Below are 13,600 nucleotides of genomic sequence, written 5' to 3'. Positions count from 1 at the left end.
TTTAATTTTCTGATCCTTCTTCTCGTATTTTTCATTTTTAATAATAATAAATATATATAAATATAAGCATCCACTATAATTACACTAGTTGCACAAGATATACTCCAGTTTTTGTTGTTACGCAGTTTTCGCTTCTTTCTTCAACATCCAAAACACAAAAGTATAAAAATTAGTATTGTAGAAAATAACATAGTGATACATAGACTATAAGGAAACTGGACTGATTGTTTTTATTATTTGCTGACAATTCGTTAGGTGCCGAAGTATATCACAAAAAAGAAGGTATTCGGGGGAGAAAAAGTAAAGGTTTTATTTAATCGAAGCCTCACAGCTGATGGATAAATACCGAAGCGAAGAATTGTTATAATATATATTAAAACAAAACAAAAAATGCAAGGAAGTAGCCTGATCTAAAATTTGTCAATTTGCTGGACTTGAATCGAGTCAAGTCGGCCCTCCTTAATTACAAACAGAAAATTATATACGTGCATCACAGAGAGACAGAGAAGAAAAAAAAAACATAGTGGTCAATAATGATTACGCTTAATTTAAGAAATTTATACAAATCATATAAAATATTTTTTCGCCCAGAAGATTGTTCGTAATGTAGTATAAGATATATTTGCTTGTTTCATTTTTTTTTTCGCCTAAAAGATTAGACATGATTGGTTGATGCAGCTGCACACGAACGATTGGGGCGGTGCTATGTTTCTCGTCCAATAGATGAAGCGTTTTTAGTACCATTACAAGTTTGTTTGTTTTGTTACATACGATACATTTGAGCGCGCACACACACACATACAATTATAGGCTGGTTAAAAATGTGGGGGCGGAGGGAAGAAATAAAAAAATATATACTTGTCGTCCCTCTTGCAGTTTGCTGAAGAGGAGACGAGTGCGCATAAAACTATTAATTTCCATCCGAATATTATTACCACCTTTTCATATCCATCCAATAGAAAAATAAAACATTGCGTTGCATATAACTATAATAATCGGTATCACGATTGCATGCGGAATATTTTAAATCTTACCGTTTCACATCAAGTAGTTAAGTTTTGTTAGTAGTTATTAGTTCTTGTTGTTTGTTTTTAGTAAATCTACGTGCGACAATAGAACGTAAAAACGCAAAAAGGCGGTAACATTTAAAATATTCACCCATTTCACTAAATATATTCATTATTATCATATATATATATACACAAATCCCTCGTTCCAGACCTTCCAATATTGAATAGTGCAAAAATAATGCATATACATAGACTTTTCTATTAATTTTTTGTTTAAATATATATATTGTATATAAGCTTCGAAAGGAGGACACAGGCGGCATTGGTAATGCTTTTACTTTTTTTTTTAAATATATGAAAATTAGTAAATCAATTATCGTGCAGCTCTCATTCCATGTATAATAATTATTTTTCTTGCGGTAACAAAAATCCAATTTTATTTTATCCCGTCGCTTTTCCTCTTCTCTAGACATCATAAACATAATATATATATATCAGTAAATTCGCCTATCGATTTCTTAATAAAACTATTTTTGCAGTTAATACAAATTTCGTAAAATAAATAAGTTATTTAATTAAATAAAAGAAAAGAAAACGGCTTGGAACGTTACACTATTGCATACACCTTTTATTCTTCCGTTTTCTGGGTTTTCTGATTAAGAATACCAAACGAAAAATAAAATAATATGTTATAAACGTGTGTGTTCAACATTATTTTTTCATTTTCTTTCTTTTTTTTTTACCGGTGTGAATCGTAACAATATTTTTTTTTGTTTTCTTCATATCGCGCAATTATTTTTTTTCCTTACAAGCACACTATATATAGAATATAGACAATTTTTTTTTTATCTTGCTGGTAAAACTTCCGTAAACATAGATTTAGCGTATTATAATAATTATTATAGAGAATTGTTGGTGTTTGTGAATCTTATTTTGTTGTTGTTGCTGTTGTTCTTCTTGATGTAAATTTAAGTTTAGTTGTAGCTTATAATTAATTAATTAGAAACTGGGACTGCGGCACCATCGTCTATGGGGCGTTAGCTCTTCAACTTTCGTCTGGAACAAGAAAATAGTTATTACGTTATTCAAGAGCAGGGTAAGGGGTTATAGCTGATGGATAAAATGCAAATGACAGGTAAATATTCTTACCCGTATTAGCAATAACATTTAAGGCGAATCCCCAACAACAAATTTATATTTACAATTACTTCAACTTGCATCTATAAACAAAAAGAGAGAAGAAACTTACAGATTGGAAATCGGTTTTAGGATTGGAAACTGGGCGAGGTGTTTGAAGTATACGATAATTGCTTACCTCCTTTACCACCTGAGATGACGGATTTCCGGTTCTCATCGGATCTTTGCATGTAAGCACCGTGCATCATGTTGGTGCCTACGCCTCCGGTGATCATTGGATGGTGCTGTTGTCCAGCCCTGATGGGTTTAGCAATTTGGGGCACTGGACCACGACGCGCCAAATTCTTTAGCCGCACAGCTTCTTTAATTCTATCAACCTCGAATTGATATCTACAAAAACAAATGAATTCAAGTAATTGATCTTTCGTGTAGTTCAGAAGAGACAAACCTCTTGCGATCGCGCATAGCTCCTTCCTTGGCTTCCTTGAGGGCAGTCTCCAAAGCCTTGACTCTATCCATCGTTGCCCTCAGACGTTTTTCTAACTTGGGCAATTCGCAACGCAGATCCGCGTTATCCCTCACCAGCTGCTTGTGCACCTTCGTCAACTGATCCAAATTATTTTCGAGGAAGCTGATCTTCTGCTTCTGTGCCAAAGAACCACCATCTTCTTCGTTATCCTCAGCGGTCACAGCCTTCTTGATGCGTGTCTGCAATCAAAGATACATTAATGATAATGAAAGACCACACTATATAATCATCATTCAATTTACCTGCAAGTCTTGAACGAAAAGTTTGCGGAGATTGTGCAGAGTCTGCAGCTCCTTAGCGACGGTATCCTCAAGTCCTTTAAGATCCTTCTTGGCCTGTTCGCGTCTATCATTACTGGTGCTGTGTATTAAATCATTCAAACTTATCAAATTAATCTGTCGCTCTGGGTCCCCTCAATTCTCAGCAGAGTTCAGTTTCTTAGTGGAATCAACGAAAATTGGCGTTTGGTCAGGTTTTTGGTTAAAACGAAAAAAAATAAAATGATCAAAATTAAGAGAAAAGAAAGAACAAAAACTGTCCGCAATATTATCACCTAATTTAGCTACATTCACTTATTGTTAAACACAGCTTGTTAGGAACAGTCACAATTGATGGCATTCAAAGTTTCAATCACCAGCAATAATTTGTAAATCAGAAAAAATATATGCTTCGTTACCCGACTTATCCCGAACTTTCTATCAATATTGGAACAATATTATTTCACAGAAATATTCCTCGTTGCTTGCTTTATTATTGAAAATAAATAATTAACTTAAACATCAGTTCCAATACTTCGTTTGTATTTAATACAAACTCGTTGTTAATCATCAATCAAACTGCGACCGTTCGAATCAAGCGTTTCTTTGAACGCGTTTCAAGAGCAGAGAAAAATATATTATTCATCTTTTTCATAAAAATAGTTTGCTCTGTTTTTGTTTTGTTTCATTACATATTAAATAACGTTTACGTTACAACATTTTATACATTTACAGACTATGTACAAACAATTTATCTACATTCTTTGTACAATAAGGCCGATTTTACACATTGCGAAAAATCATGCAAAAAAGGCCCAAACGAAATTCCTACATTCATTATTATTTTGTCATTTAACGTGGCTTCAATTACTAATAAAGAAAATTGAAAGAAAATAAATAATAATAATAATTAAAAAAAAAAAGGTAGAAAAATAAATGAGAAAAGCATAATAAGTGAAACTCGGCAGTGACAACCAAAAACGTAACCAAACAAGAGGAACAAGTTAAGAAACTTTGCGTGTCGTGACTCTGTCAAGATTAAAGGTAAAGTAAGATACAAAACAAAAGGCGCTTTTCTTTACGAGTAATTAAGGAAACAGATTAGTTAATTTTGCATGTTAATGGATTGGGGCGAGTGTTAACAAAATCCACACAAAATTCCCTCGCTTCATTGGAATGTTGAATCTAGCTGCAGAAAAACGCAAAAGATAACATACACTAGGTGTATAGCATTTTTTGCTTGCTTATTTTTCTTTCATTAATTTAATATTTAAAAACTTACAGACTGTGGAGACACTCGATCCTTAAATATACATAGTTAAAGGTTGGGAATACTTGGGAGGATTTTGTTCTATACTGAAAAGGAAATCAAGAGTTGTGGAAAGGGTTTGTGACCAGAGACAAATCACGTCCGTCCCATCTTTTGACGAAAAAATAAATAATAAAAATTAAAAAAATGCAAAATAACGCGAACCAAAAACTTAAAACAAAAAAAATATATATATATAAACAAACTACTTGAATCACGCTAAAAGAAGGCCCTGAAAGAGGTACAGGTAACATGCGATAAATTCCATTATTGTCTGATTAAAGGAACAAAGTAAATAATCGCCAATAAAGAAATAAATGTTTCTTCGTCGGTCTTCTTTTAAGGTGACCAGAGAAAATAATAATTATTAATTCCACGTTATCTGAGCGAGTTAACTTTCGACATTTCTTTTGCTCTTGCCCTAAGAATTATTGTTTTCGCAGTGTGAAAAAATAGTATTGGATTTTGGTATTCTCTTTGCAATTTACATGACGACGAAATAATGCGGACACTTGTGCGTGACTAGTAACAATGTGAGCGAGATGAAGAGGTGAAGATGGAAAGTGTGTATGTGAAAGACGGACTGATGGAAATAGTTGGGGATTTCATTGTCGATTTGTCTCAGGTCTTGCTCTTGCACTTGCACTCGCTGGTTGCGTTGATTGAATCGCACCAGCTTCGTGATTCTGTTGAGAGTATCTTTGCGCAATTTCGGCGCGTCGTCGGAATCGTCCGAATTGTCTGTTAACAGTTTCTCGTCTTTGTACGGAACGAAGTCGGCCCATGCGTCTGCCTTCGGTCGCTGGATGTAAATAGGAGAGTTCGGTCGAGAGGATTCGGTTTTGTTGCTGTCGCAACGGCATTGGGAACGCGGGGTAGAAGAGCGACTTTTGTTTTGCTGGTTTGTTAGTAATAATGATTGTTTTTCTACTGACATTAATTCCTGCAGTTTGTTGGACTTCTGTGATTCCTCTTGCTTAAGTTTCTCGTAATCCGCTTGCAACTGCTGCTGTGCCAACGTCAACTTTTGGTTCAAGCTGTAAAAGAACGTGAATATAAATATGCGATCATAGTTGTTGTCATTCGGACTTACTCTTTGACGTCGCTGATGAGCTGCTGTTTCTCGGAGATCTCATCTCTCAACGTTGCAACTTGCTTTTGATGGGCATCGCGAAGGTGATCCATCTGTTGCTCCAAAGCCAAACGTAACTGGGTAGCTTCCTTCTTTTCACTCTCACTAACGCTTGAAACCTAAAAAATTTCATAAATAAAATATTTTGCAAAAACTAAATGAAGTTGACATAATATATACCTGTTCAGCTGCTTTAAGTTTTGCGCATTCCTCTCGTAACGCATCTATATCTTCTTCCAAAGCCCTCTTCTTATTTTCAGACTCTCTCATACTTTCCTGCAAACTCTTCATGCGAGCTTCGTGTTGGGAAATTAGGAGCCTGCACTCACCCAACTCCTTCTCGTACTCGGTAACCTTCTTGTTACTGTCCTGCTGCGAGTTCTCGAGCTCATGTAATCGCGTCGTAATATTGGTAACGTCGGATTTCATTCTAGAGATGTACAGTCTAGCAACGGTGAACTCCTCCTCCAATTTAGCTGAATCATTCGTGATGCTCAAATCTGACCTCTCACCGCACAAAGCAGTTCCGACATCGCCTAATTCCTTCAGAAGATTGCTCAGCATCTCGGCGATGCGTTTCTTTTGATGGGAACTCATGTCGCGCAACTGCTGCAATTCCGAGGCAGTTGTATTCAGAGATACCTGCTTCTGCATCAATTCCTCAGAAATGCTTTCGACTTCCTTGTTCTTGGCGTCGACTTCTTGAGACTTCTGGTCGTAGTTCACGGCCAACTCCTCGAGAGCTTGCAAGACTTCCTTGACTTCTTCCTTCGCGCTCTCGTTCTCCTGCTGGATGCGATTCATCTCCGCTTGCAGAGCCTCATAGTCGCGACGAGTAGACGCTATCAGTTCGTCTTGTTCGAGCATTTGCTCCTTCAATTTCTCGACGTACTGACTGTGCTGGTTGATTTCCTCGTCCTTTTCATCTAACTGCTTGTAGAGGCGTTCGCGCTCTTGTTCCAGTTTCTGGCGATCCTCTGATCCCAAGGTGGATCCAATCATTAATGCTGGTGTTGCTGGCATTGGTCCAACCTCTGAAATACAATTCCAATTAGTTACCCATTTATACAACATGAATACAAAGCTACATACCAACTGGTCCGGTAGTGGATTCCTCCATAACAGCACTAGGAGTGCTCGCCTCGGCCTCGGCATTGAAGTTAACTTGTTCATCTAGGTTGACGCTCTCTCCAGATCTCCAGCGGGCCAATTCCTCTTCCAACTTCTCAACTTTGCCCTTCAACCTACCGACCTTCTCCTTTTCACGCTCATAACGCCTCTTCCATTCTTCCGCCGTCAATTCCTCGTTGACGCAGACCACGTTCTTCACCGTCTTAGCCCTCTTACCGAACTCCAAAGTGGACTTAGTCTCGGACTCATTGAAGCTCGCCGGCGAGCAGCAAATGACGATGGTGGTTCTCGCGTTACCTCCCAGAGACTCCTGGAGGATACGCGTCAACTTGGAATCTCTGTACGGAATATGGGTTTTGTTTCCGTCGGCCAAAGCGCTGATAACGTTGCCCAACGCGGATAGAGATTTATTAATATTCTTTGCCTCATCCAGCACGGTACCCTCTGCACCAGTCTTAGAAACCTTCTCAGAACCAGCCAAATCGACAAGATAAAGTTTACCAGAAAGTTTCTTCTGGTTCTCCAGATTCTCTTGCTTCACGTTAATTAGGAACACGGAATGAGAACGAGACGAGTGTTCGTTCATGTCTAAGAGGAAAAAGACATGTTTACATAAGTATAATTGAATTGCCAATATTTACTTACTTGTAACAGCAATGTGACGGTTCGACTTGCCCTCTTCGATGGCTTCGAACACTTCTTCTGGGCTGGAAACGAAACGCTCCGTCGCGCCTTTCACGAAAGGTACGCGGTTCTTATCCTCGTGCACGCTCAAATTAACCTTTTTCACTAAAACAAATAATTATTTCGTTAAATATCATTTTTAATTATAGCTAGTATCTTCTTATTCACCATCGAGCAGATCTCGGATTTTATCCATGTAGATTTCGAAGTAGGAGACCTTGATATGGAACTCGAGGTTCTCCTCCATCGCGTAGATATGGTTGAAGATGTCGTTAACGATGCGGGGGATGATACCCTGCTTGGCGGGATCTCCTAGCACACCTTCCATCGTGTGCGTTTTACCAGAACTCGTTTGGCCATATGCAAAAATTGTACCATTGTACCCGGCCAACACATCTGAGACGATACTTTTGGCGGCTTCATTGTAAACCTTCTCCTGAGTCGCATTGGGCTTGAATACTTTATCGAATAAATACACTTTACCCTGCAACAAAAAAAAACAAAAGAAGTTTAGGGAATTGGTCCTTGAACTACTTCCAGAATCCGCATGATGCGACCGGAGATATACAGGATGGGTGGATGTTGAAGATAGGTCAAGGAAACCGGATGGATCCGACAAAATCGATCAATTTTTTAGATTGCGCGCGCCTTCGAGTTTGAATCCAAAGACCCATTGGTGGTAGCCATAATCTGACTCATGTTGCGGCGACGTTTTCCCCATTGATTTGTGTAAACATGCAGACGAGAAAGTTATTTTGGGAGAGTAACACACACGGACGGGAAGATGGAGGAGCATAGTTGGAATTCCAATTGGGACATCTTTTAAGCAGATTTTTTTTTAGGGAATAGAAAACAACATCATTCAAATTAAATACATAATTCAGCTTAGAGGGGTGGTGCAGGATGCAGACAGTGGCGCGCCTTTGGTCAAGGGCATTCTCCACCACCGCCATCACATCAAGCCTGTACTATTGATTTCTAAGGGCGGAGCGCCTTCGGAAATGGAACACACTCGCAACCAACGAAAGGAAAATATATAAAAAGAAAACTACATTCACATAACAAGGAAATGTTTTGTGGATTTTTATTGCATCCGCTCGAAGTAATAATAAAGCAATCGCAAAGATGAAAAGTTTTAAATTAGTTTTAAATTAAAACCGCAGAGTAAATAAAAATAGGGATGGGAAAAGGGAGTGAAATCGTCGCGTGAGACATGAAGCCCGATCCAATTTGCAAATTGGAAGAAATGCTGCATTTCGATAGATGAAAATCTCTTCAACTATATTATATATGAATTGCAAAGCAGATCGATTTTTGAATATTGATTAGACGCAGGTGAACAAACTGTTTGTTTTTCTTAAATGGACAGGTATCATTAAAAGTAGCAGATTGCGGTCATTGCTTCGTGGTATATTTATAATTTATAGTTGTGATCGCATTGTGGATTGTAAATGTGCTTCGATATTTCTCGAAGTAGGTTCGTAGCCTCGACGATGTGTGTTGAGTAATTGGTAAAAGTGGGAATTAGTCATACGCGGAAAGAGATATGTTGAAAACGAGCGAAACGGAGCTACAGGCAAGTGGGTAACGTCAAAGCACACAATATGTGCAGTACAAAGGATGGGTGGGCTCGGAACAAAACCCACGTAATCATCGGAAAATAAGCCAGAAAAAGAAAACAGATGCTGTCTTCATTATGCGCGAAACATGAATTAAATGAGAAGAAACGAAGAGAGGATGGTTTAAACAAAGAAGAATTTAACCAGTCCGACTTTGGATAGCCTCGCTGCTCGGGAACGGTGAAATCTAAACCATAATGGTTACAGTCAAAGGAGCATGGAGTTAATTAGCCAAAGGAAAAATTAAATAGGATACAAAAAAAAAAACTATAGCATTCGTGTCCAGACTAGAGATAGGTGTGTGTGCTGAAGAGCAATAATAAATTAATCAGCGAAGCGCATCGAGGTGTTAAGTGAAAAGAAAACCTGGAAATAGGAAAGGTTGCTGACGATGCAACAAAATAGAAAATGTAATTTAAACAAGGCAATAAAAAAAATAATAATACAATATGCTTGAAGCTTTTCTCCGCGACGATAATTCGATTGCAACATGTTCGAAAGAATAATGCAACAAACATGAGCTCAATTCATTGTCAATCTCTATCTAAAGATTTCTTTTCCATAACATCATTTCGAAGCGATTTTGGCAGACGTTCAAAAAGTCAGAATTTATTAATAAATTTTCGCGCTCAACGTAACCAAAACGAACGATAAAAAGCACGTGGATTATTCTTCCTCAAATCACATTTTACTACGAGAAAAAGTTACAAAAAAAAAAATGAGGAACGCGAATTAATGAGTTTCCCCCCTTCCTCCGGTTTCGCAATAGTGCACTTTAATGGCAGGAAATTAAACTCCGTACGTTCATGGTGTAAAGGTTCCATGAATTTGTTAATGTCTAAAAATAGATTTTAAAATATTACGAATGTAAAATACATTTTACGAAACTCAACGTCGTTTCCATTATACACCGAAATTGGTTGTGTAATTAATTAAGAAGTCTCAGCTATACGCATTTCTCTAATTTTCCTCAGATTATTGATAAATTTACAAATAATTCCAAACGAGGAGCTGGGAACAACTCGAATGTCCTTGAGTTGCGACCGAGAAAATTTAGTACATTTTTGATCACTCTACAAACAACTCTCTAAGCCATCGTTAAAGCATACTTCATTTTACTCCAAAACCAATTAAACTGTATTAACGTTGTCTTATATTATTAACGCTTTCTATTAAAGTCTGTTCCGTTCCGAGTCTCTCGGCGTTCATCAAAATTTAGACAAAGGACAATGATCTCTGAATAACTCGGAGTAATTTTCGAAAAACAAAATTGCTTAAAACTGTGAATTCCGATGGATTCTCCAACGTGAGTGTGGGCATGTTCTGTGAAGAAATTCCAAGAAACATTGCGAAAGAGTTTCGTATCTGTGATTTATGTAACATATGCCTATGAATTATATATATATATAAAAAACGAGGAGAACAGATTGAAGAAAAAAATGTAAGCGTCTGTTACACAATGAATAGTAATTATTCGTTATTGCATCTACGTCGAAATAAAAATCAATTATGTTAAAAATAACAACTTGTTATTTTTTTTTAAGATTTAACTACCATTTACTTTTTAAGTATCTTTAATAAACTGGAAGGTTATTTAATAAATTTTGAAGTTATAACGTTCAGTTAATAATTATTTAAATCGTTTGTGTAATTACATCTTCATGCTAAGAAGACCTTAAGAAATTATTATTATTACTAGTTTTCTGCTACTTCAAAACGGACAAAGCCTTGTGTACTTGTTTGCAGATGATGCTTTAAGATACATAAATCTGTTATTTCCATCTTTGGGTTAAGTCTGGAGGTTATATGGGAATCTTCATGTCTCTTAAATTTAATTATCTTCGCGTAAAGTCGATGTATTTAAGAGGAATCAAGTATTAATTACATGTCTTATAAGAAGAATTAATGAAGAGCTACTCTAAATATGAACCTAGTCGTGACTTCTACGAAATTGTAGTCACACCCATATTTTATTCAAAGAAATAAAGACATAGAAACAGCAATTAGTCGTTGTTAATTAAAGAATTGTACTATTATATTAGATCACTTCAACTGTCATCCTAGTATATTATTATGGTTCAAATATGAAAGAAACTAGTCTCAAATACTATTTATTATTATTTACTTTGTATAACTTGATTATAGTTACATGAAAGGTTAGCTATTAACATTTATGACCCATAAAATCCCATGGTTGATGACCAACAAAAACTAGTACAGGTTTCGAGATGCCTCAAGTATTTTTAAATGGAACACTTCTCTCTTTACCAAGAATTTCAGTGGTTGATCCTAAATTAATTAGGTACAGCATGAAAATACTGCATATTTTCATTACTGAAATATCATTGTATAAGTTCGAGGTTTCTATTAACAAATTAAATACATTGTTTAGAAATTGAAAATACAAGTTACATCCGTTTTATAAGCAAATAGAATAGAAATTAAGTAAACAAAGGATTTCCTTGCAATGATTCACTATAAACATATGAAAAATTAAGTATAACCATAGATAAGTTTACAAACAATTGTATTGTTTATGATTAACGACAAGTTAATTTAGAAACACCGTGTTTTGATGATGCCTGGGGGTGTTGTTAGCATCACGACTATGTGGGTCAAAATGTGTAATTATTCAATGCAGTTTCCAATTGAACAGTGGACTGAATAATGCAATGTTAGGCCTTTTGGCAGCGTCAGTTGACAATTACGTGTGATAAATCCAGCTCCGTTAATTACAATCAGGTGAATTATGTAATGCTGCCCCCATCGAATGCGAAATGTATTGGAATTAGGAGTGATTGATTAGGTGAAATCAACTGTATAAATAGAATTGTATTGATTGGTGATAAGCCGGGACTTTAGGTGCGAACGAGACGAGAGTGGAAAAAGCGGTCGCAGATTGGTATTGATCGTCCAGCTGTTAATGGAACTACCGCAATTGGTAGTTAGAACTAACAACAACCTAACGTCATTGTGTTGATGTTAAAGTATTGATGGTGTGTTGAAAAGGGCTAAACGCTTTTGTTTCTTTTACTAATGAATAAGGGAGCGTTTCCGCCCTAAAAATGATAATTGATTGGTTGATGCGATTTTTGGGATAAAGAATTGAAGTAATGTTAATTCGTTTATAAGGAAAGTAGCTTTTTTTAGGCAGTGACTAAAGTAATTAACATGTTTCCGTTTAATTAGTCATTAGGTGGAAAAGTGGAGGGGATCCAAAAAAATAGTTGTTGGGATGTTGAATTTGTTGGTATCGTAGGGGGTGGTAAATTGGCGAAGAATGACAAGCTCGCGACGCTCGAATCGATCAACTTTCGTTGGGGAGAGAGGAGTCGAGGTGGAGGGTTGTGCTCTGAGGTGAAAGAAAAGAACACGGGGGGTTGAAATGTACACTCACCGCAATGGAAATGCAATTGTCGTCGGTTCCAGAAGGAAACTTGACGATGAACTTGGATCCAGCCCGTTCCTCGCTGTCGTTCAGGGGCCTGAACCTACAGACCACCTTAATACTGTCCTCGGCCGGTATCTCACGCTCACCGGACATCTTGCGCACCGACTTCCGCTAACTCCACACCGAAATCAGGACGAAAACAAACCCGTGGTGCACCGAACGCAAACAACAAACAACAAAAAAAAAACAAGAACTAATAATACTTGGACGTGGTGGCACACTCGGATCACGAGTCACGGTTCATCGGTGCCACGAAACGGAGGAACCCATTAGGATGATGTCGAAGTTCCACACCTTCACCTCTTCGCTTTTTTTTTTTTTTGTTTGTTTCCTTCCTAAGGCACCCGACGAGGGTGTCTGTCGCTCGCCGATTACCTGCACTCAGGACTGGTCCTGATCTTCACACACCTCTGACTCACCGCCGCTGGTAATCTCTTCCAGTTGGAAACACGAGAGCGGTTCTTCTGCTGGGCTGCCCTCTCTGAGCTGCGCTGGTTCAATCACTCCCTGCCTGTCACCAGCAGCAACGCCGGCCATCTTGGTTCCCCACGCAAATCGAAACACGCAATGCGCACCGACGGCTGCGCGCTTCTTAGCGACATCTGCAAAAGAAGAGCCAGACTTACAATTATTATTACGTCTTGGAAAGGATGAAGAGATGGCGCTATTTCATCAATTTGATTAATTAATGTACATATTTAGGCAATTTCCAGATGTAGGTGCTCCAAGTGCTGTATACAAAGGAGAAGAAATACAAAAAGCTTCTGGAGTAATGAGAATTTAAAGAATTATCTATTTTACCTATGGTCAATAGATATACTTGATTAATATAATACATATTATTATTTAACCAGTTGGATGTGCAGTTTACAAAGAAGAATTTAAAAAACTTTCTTGACTACATTAATTCCATAACTTATTGATTCTAAAATTATTATCAATAGTATTAAATGAAGAAACAAGTATAGTCAGAATTACGTTTTTATTTAATTTTGTATAATTATCTATTACTTAATTTATTATATTCAATACAATTAATTGCTCTGTGTATGTACTTCTATATTCTGTAGAACTATTGTAATTAACATTATTACTATTATTAAAAGTAGTTTATTAATAAAACTATGACCAATGTTTCAAAGATATTTATATTTTTGAAAAATACTGCAAGTACTTCTGTAATTTGCTTTATTTTTTTCCAATTAGATTCAAATTAGTAAATTAAGGATCAAGCTGTAAAATTATTCTTTTACTCAATTAATTAATAAAATATTCATAATATTTTTGTAGCTTTATAATGATTTACTTTTTTCAAGCAAAACATATTTTATTCATAAAATA

General features: G+C 36.7%; 1 protein-coding gene across 2 annotated transcripts; it reads right to left on the bottom strand.

Annotated features, from left to right (window-relative positions):
* Positions 1-1,813: 1,813 nt before the first annotated feature.
* LOC108557309 (kinesin heavy chain) lies at positions 1,814-12,819 on the bottom strand. Of its 2 annotated transcripts, XR_001890852.1 has the most exons (12): positions 12,206-12,819; positions 7,358-7,673; positions 7,151-7,294; positions 6,467-7,093; positions 5,555-6,408; positions 5,336-5,493; positions 5,178-5,279; positions 2,919-3,036; positions 2,596-2,855; positions 2,326-2,537; positions 2,160-2,230; positions 1,814-2,066 (listed from the first exon to the last, which is right to left on the bottom strand). XR_001890852.1 is itself a non-coding variant. In XM_017913769.1 (11 exons), exons 1-11 carry the CDS (start codon positions 12,350-12,352, stop codon positions 2,056-2,058), a joined length of 2,949 nt encoding a protein of 982 aa, XP_017769258.1. In that variant the 5' UTR covers positions 12,353-12,819; the 3' UTR covers positions 1,814-2,055. The 2 variants fall into 2 exon arrangements, 1 of the variants encoding a protein (XP_017769258.1); XM_017913769.1 differs by lacking the exon at positions 2,160-2,230.
* Between the last annotated feature and the right edge of the window lie 781 nt (positions 12,820-13,600).

Source organism: Nicrophorus vespilloides, unplaced genomic scaffold, assembly GCF_001412225.1.
Source record: "Nicrophorus vespilloides isolate i.1.1-1 unplaced genomic scaffold, Nicve_v1.0, whole genome shotgun sequence".
In the NCBI taxonomy this organism is placed as follows: Eukaryota; Metazoa; Arthropoda; class Insecta; order Coleoptera; family Silphidae; genus Nicrophorus; species Nicrophorus vespilloides.
Note: the sequence above shows the minus strand (reverse complement) of the source record. Positions and strands in the feature narration are given on the sequence as shown.